Source organism: Sphaerodactylus townsendi, linkage group LG14 (assembly GCF_021028975.2).
Source record: "Sphaerodactylus townsendi isolate TG3544 linkage group LG14, MPM_Stown_v2.3, whole genome shotgun sequence".
NCBI lineage: Eukaryota > Metazoa > Chordata > Lepidosauria > Squamata > Sphaerodactylidae > Sphaerodactylus > Sphaerodactylus townsendi.
Window position 1 is genome coordinate 26997357 of NC_059438.1, and position 6427 is coordinate 27003783.

General features: G+C 45.7%; 1 protein-coding gene across 1 annotated transcript; it reads left to right on the forward strand.

Annotated features, from left to right (window-relative positions):
* The first annotated feature begins 1044 nt into the window (after positions 1-1044).
* CIAO2B (cytosolic iron-sulfur assembly component 2B) lies at positions 1045-5759 on the forward strand. Its single transcript, XM_048515631.1, has 5 exons — positions 1045-1271; positions 2550-2629; positions 3211-3336; positions 5053-5098; positions 5547-5759. The coding sequence occupies exons 1-5, from the start codon at positions 1118-1120 to the stop codon at positions 5642-5644; spliced, it is 504 nt and encodes a 167-aa protein (XP_048371588.1). The 5' UTR covers positions 1045-1117; the 3' UTR covers positions 5645-5759.
* Positions 5760-6427: the final 668 nt, after the last annotated feature.

Sequence of the window (6427 nt, forward strand, 5' to 3'; positions counted from 1 at the left end):
ATGTGGAAAGGCTCCAAGTTCAGCGAAGAAAGGAGACAGCATGTTCAGTTTCTATCTGCATCCTTATGCTGCTTGTGAAAGACTGGCTGTGGGATAGTGTTTGGATGCACTATTAGGCGGGGTGGGGGATGACAGACTGGACTGGAAACCTGAAAACTAGAAAACAGGGAGTAGCATGTTGAAAGTGAAGGACTTTGTGCTGTCTCTTAACCTCAGTCTGCAGAGGGGAACTTGACAAGAGAGTCAGAGAGATGAAGGTGTCAAGGCACTGTTGCTCTAACACTATCCCTTTGATGTGTAGATTGCTATTTCTTCCTCCTTTTTCACAGCTCCACTTGCATGCAAGCTTCCTTTTCTATCTTGCAACCATGAGGGCAGGACACAAGTGTATATATTGTAGACTTAGTAAACTCACAAACTATACAGTCTACAAGTGCTAGGCGTGTTGTGTGTAGATCAGGAATCCCCAGGACCCTTTGGCACTCCACTACTCACTTCTCTCCAGGATGAAAATGAGCCGTTGATGAGCACTCTTTGTGTTCTGCCAGTCAACCAAATACAAATCCATCTAACATTTGCATCATTTAGTCCACATTTCTCCAGCGTACTTGCAAAAATATCAAGGGGCACCTTGTCAAATGCCTTGCTAAAATCAAGGTATGCTACATCCACAGCATTCCCTACATCTACCAAGTTTGTCACTCTATAAAAAACAAGAAATCAGATTAGTCTGGCATGCCTGTTTTTGAGAAACCGATGTTGATTTTCAGTGATGACATTATTCCCTTCCAGGTGCTTACACATGGTTTCCTTAACTATCTGCTCTAGAATCTTTCCTGGAATTAATGTTAGGCTGACTGGGGGGGTCAGACTGATTGATGTCAGGCCGATAGGGGGCAGCAGGGAGGCATCCGCTCTATGTTCAATTCTCCATGGTTCCCAGGTCTTCTTTCGTGGCTTTGAATGTGGTCGCGTTGCAGTGATGCGCTACCCTCTTTCACCACTAGAGGCCCCCCCTACCGGGAAAATGTTCCTCCACTTCTGGGAGCGTCAGTCAAGGCCTCCCGTGCACCGGAAGTCAGCTGCGCCAGAGCCCATGCGGGTGAGTTCCTGAGCCATGGTGGGCCCGGCACTGACTCCTTCCCCGGCTGGGGGTGTTGCGCTGGAGAACGCCAACCCGCTCATTTACCGGCGCCAGGGCGAGCGGCAGGTCACGGCGCGAGAGGAAGACGACGAGCTGCCCGATGCCATCGACGACCGCGAGATCTTCGATATCCTTTAGAGAGACCCAGTTGCAAGGCTTGCAACTGGCCTACCTTATAGGGTTATCGTGAGGGTGAAAATAGTGGAGCATGAATCTCACTGGGGGACCAAGGACCAGTCTTTGCCTCTAAGCCACGCCTACCTCGGCTGTAATGAGGATGCAAACGGAGGCGGGGAGAATCACCGCTTTTCTTGGAGCTTACTGAATGATCCGGAGCCAGTCGCTTTCTCCCCTGTCGTTTCGGTTGTTAGGAGGTGGAGAATCATGCACATTGCCATAAGAGCAAGGGCCGTGCAGGAGAAGACCGGTGGTCCATCTAGCCCAGCATCCTGTCCCACACTTTGTAGGTGCAGCAACAGGGCACAGAGACTGATTCCCTCTTTGATGTTGCCTCTTGGCACTGGTGTTCAGAGATTTATTGCCTATAGTTGGAGGCTCCCTTCAGTTTCCATGACTAGTAGCCCTTGGTGGACCCTCCTTCCATGGATGTATCCACTTTAAAAACTGTGTATTTCTGCAATCATTTCCACTGGCAGTAAATTCACATGTTAATCACTTGCCAGATAAAGTAGAATTTCCTTTTGTCAGCCCCTGAATCTGAGCCGTGGGACAGAAATGAGATCAAACAAAAATGTGGGAGAGGTTTCAGCCCATTATGGTGTCATGATCAGCAGACAAAGCTTTACCTCAACAGGGAAATTAAATGAATGCTGAGGATTATGTCAAATGTATAGGCAGACTCTGTGGTTTTACATTCTGGCTGAATTTCTCCTCATCCCCAGTCTCACCTTATCCCAGCACTATCTTCAGATCTCCCAAGAACTTCCCAAACCAGATTTGGCAACCCTTACTAGCATATTATTATCTGCTATATCATCCCATAAGTCAACAATGACCCAGTGCTGGCACAGGGACCTATCTTTACCTTTATTATAGGGAGAGGCCAGATGGGTGTTTGGAGTTTAGTTCACATCCTTGCTGAGCTACTAGTGGAGGCAGGTTCCTTCAGCAGAAGATACCTCTAGAGCAGCGGTGTCCAACTCTGGTCCCCCAGATGTTCATGGACTACGATTCCCATCAGCCCCTGCCAGCATGGCCTGGAGTAGGGTAGATGCTGTTCTCTCCTGCTCTAGAGCATCCTGCATCAAGGATCCTTCTGTTGGAGGAAAGTACCTGCCCTAGCAAAATGGATCTGTAGGATCCAACCCATTGTGTCCTGCCTCTTGGCAAGAACCAAGAGCTTCTTGTTAGACAAGTGCATTTCCTTTACTTTTTTCTTTTAAACATCTCATTCGGTCCATCAATGACCCAGAACATCCTTTGACTTTGGAAGAGCTGAATGTCGTGGAGCAAGTTCGTGTCAAAGTAAGTACCGCCTGGTTTGGTTCTCTGCTTGTGCCTCGTTGTTTTGTTAGAGACTTGCTAAAAAGATGGCTGATGTGGTTTTTCCAGGCTGTGTGGCCATGGTCTGGCATCTGTGGCCAGCATCTTCAGAGGTGTATCAGAGAAGTGGGTTACACACTGTATCCAGTGTGGACACAGTGTATAACACACATGATATGCAGGCTTCTAAAATAGCTACAGGAGCCTGACTCGTGGTCATAGCAGCCAAAAGATCAGTTTTTCAACCTCTGCCATCAAGTCTGGCTACCCCAACATCCCTATCCTATGTATGGGAATAGTAGGCTATGGAATGCTAAACTCATTGATTTTCCTTTGAGAAGTCTTCTTGGACTCATGCCAGGGGGACACCTTTGGAAGACGAGGCACTTGATGAAAGATAGGGATGGGGTTCCTTCTTTGGTAATCAGATGTATGAATGCAGTTAATAAGATTCGGCTGAACAAACTAGCTTGGGACTTCTCCACTTAATGCCACATTGGACCATATTAGATAATTATCAATTCTGTGAGTCTTGTGCTTCAGGGGAAAATGTCTCGTCACAGGTGAATGATGCAGAAAGTACTGTTTCGGTGGAGTTCACTCCCACCATTCCTCACTGCAGCATGGCAACGCTCATCGGCCTTTCGATCAAAGTGAAGCTGATCAGATCCCTCCCTGAAAGATTTAAGGTGAGTGCTTGTCAATTTCTGAACCGTCAAAGGTGGAATGAAATTTTCCAACGTCCTAGCAAATGCTGTTTGCTGAGCATTGCAAGGACAGAAAGCTGCTGAGGAAGCTGGAGTGCAGAAGGAAAGGTTGCAAAGAAATTAACATTTTGCAGGAGAAAAAGCATCTAGAAGCCCAGCTGCCTTTGGACATAAGATTATTCTCACAGCTACATAATAAGAAACAGATTTGCTTGAGACACCGGCGGCCAGTGAGAAACAGTACTTCAGAACGTGAGAGATAATGTTCCAGTTGTTGAATTCTTTGCCATTTGAAAACAATGCAGATCAAACAGGCCTGCAGAGTACAAAGAGGAGCAACAGTGGCGTAGTGGTTAAGAGCAGATGTATTCTAATCTAAAGGAACCGGGTTTGATTCCCCGCTCTGCTGCTTGAGCTGTGGAGGCTTATCTGGGGAATTCAGATTAGCCTGTGCACTCCCAACACACGCCAGCCGGATTACGTTGGGCTAGTCACAGTTCTTCGGAGCTCTCTCCGCCCCACCCACCTCACAGGGTGTTTGTTGTGAGGGGGGAAAGGAGTTTGTAAACCCCGTTGAGTCATCTTGCAGAAAGAAATGGGGGATATAAATCCAACTCTTCTTCTTCTACATCAGGGAACTCTGGCTGGAGGGCTCAGCCATTTTTTCTGTGGACCATACAGCTGCATCTCAAATATTTTTAAAGCCAAGACTAGTGGTACCAGTGTTTATTTTGAGTCATAGCTCACTTGTTCAGATACTATGAGACAAAGCAGCTCTGATTCACAAAAGCTTATACTGAAATAAATGTGGTTAGTCTTTAAGGTGCCCACAGGACTTCAGCTTTATTTTACTACAGTAGACTAACCTAATTCCCACTCTGGAATGATCCTTGATAGCTTTTAAGCAAGTGCATAGAAAACATGTTTCCACTTAACTAATCTGTCTGCTTGGGGCTTTCCAGTAGTGACATACCCTGTGCCTGATATGTCCAGTCAGATCTCAGGCTCCTGGAAGTGCCTGTGTTTGGATCACATTCATTGCTCAAGCAGGAAACATAGGTGGGGGGGAGTATAAGGTAGTGGGGACAAGCTGGGGGGAGACTGCTGCTGGATTGCATGAGGACAGGAGGCCTGTAAGATCCTGAGCACTGCAGAGTTGGATGTTGTGGTGTTTGAGTGGTAGAGGAGGATTGGGGGGTCTTCTTTGAAGCTGAACCCCCCACAATGGTCATACCACCCTCAGTTTACAGAATAGTCCACTGGGTGGGAACCTAACAAGGAAATTCTTAAAATCTTTGATCCAAAAGCAAAAAAATTAAAATCTGATGTTTGCAGAGTTTATTCAATTAGGATAATTCCTGTTCCCAGAAATAAACTGAGCTGGTGACTTCAACCTTTGAGTTTTCAAACACTCAAACAACTTTGAGTTTTCAAACACTCAAACAAACTTTGAGTTTTCAAACACTTGAAAACTTTGAGTTTTCAAACATTTCAGATTTGTTTACTTTGCAGAGTGTCTTTAGCTTTTTGCAAAAGTTTCTTCCAAGGTACCATTAACAGAAGCCAAGTAAAGGAAGGGAAAACCTAGTTTCCTTGTGATTGGGAACAGCAGACATCTTGGTGTTTTGTGATATGAATTTAAGAGTGCTAGCTTTTTGGGACAGAGGGGGTTACTTCCTTATTTTCCCTCCCACCCAGGTGGATGTCCACATAACACCTGGAACCCATGCCTCCGAACATGCAGGTGAGTTCAGTTTGCACAGAAACTGCAGAAGATTACAAATATCTGCTACATATCTACTGACTGTTCCTGCGGTCCAAGTGCAAGTAACAAATTATAAAGCAAAAACTTCTTGGGTGTTTTTCAGGCAAGCTTGAGGGGTTTGAGAGATTTTCTGAAAAGGCAGTCCCCTAACTCTGCTCTCCCCCTTGTCCCAGTGGATCAAATGCCACAGCTTTAAATTCTTTAAGGCAGATTTACTTTCCAAGGGGAAATCCAAACTCTTCTTCTTTGTGAGATTTCTGGGATGAAGTCAGCTACCTGGGATTTGTTCCTGGAAGGTTCTCCTGGAATTTATGTATATGTCCTTTGCAGGGGGAGGGGGAACAGCATGCTGCAACCCTCCAGTGGTTTCTACACAAAATGCGATACTGAGGTCTTTATTAATATGTTTTTGGACTGTTTCCTCCAGTGAACAAGCAGCTGGCTGACAAAGAGAGAGTTGCAGCTGCCTTGGAAAACGCCCATTTGCTGGAAGTTGTGAACCAGTGTTTGTCGGGGAGACCCTGAGGTAAAGTCTCCTGCCTGGCTGCCGTTTTGCTTGTCTTGTATATAAGAAGCTATTGTCGTATGCGTGTACATGTTTTTAAAAAGTAGTTTTAATAAAGACAAACCTTTGTCACTGCGTCAAGGGAATTGATTTGAAAGGACGTGTGAATTGGAAGCACAGATTTAAAACAGAGGGCTTTTCTGGGCCTAAAAGAAGGAGCAGATCTTATGACGCCTATTTGTTCAACTAGAGAGGCTGAATGTGCCTGACTTGGCCACATTTACCACAAATACAACATTACCACTATCTCTGGCTGGCTTACTCGGTAATGAACAAAAGGAACCTTAGAATGTTTCAACTAAGATTTGACTAACCTATATATAAAATCTTAAAATATATAAAATCTTAAATTCCTATACTTGTACCCCACACAGCTGCCCCGTGTGTTGCACTGGGTGGGGCAGGGAGGACTTGCTGGGGTAGGGAGGGTGCTTGTCCTTTTACTGGTACAAGCCAGTGACTAGCAAAAATAACTATGGCAGGGGATCTGGGGTAGGGTAGATGCTGTTCTCTCCTGAAGGCTTTTCTCACATATTATTTCAGTGCAAAGAGTTCTACCCACCATGCTTCTGGGGATGTGAGCGTTCCATGCCCCTTGTCAAAACTTTTTTCTTTTAGCCCCCCACCCCACCCCCACCCCCACAAGCACAGTAAAAGCAGAGAAGAGTCTTTATTGAAAGGACAGACATCCTTTTTTGTCATACATCACTGACTACAAGAAAGGGCAGATGGTCTGGAAGCAA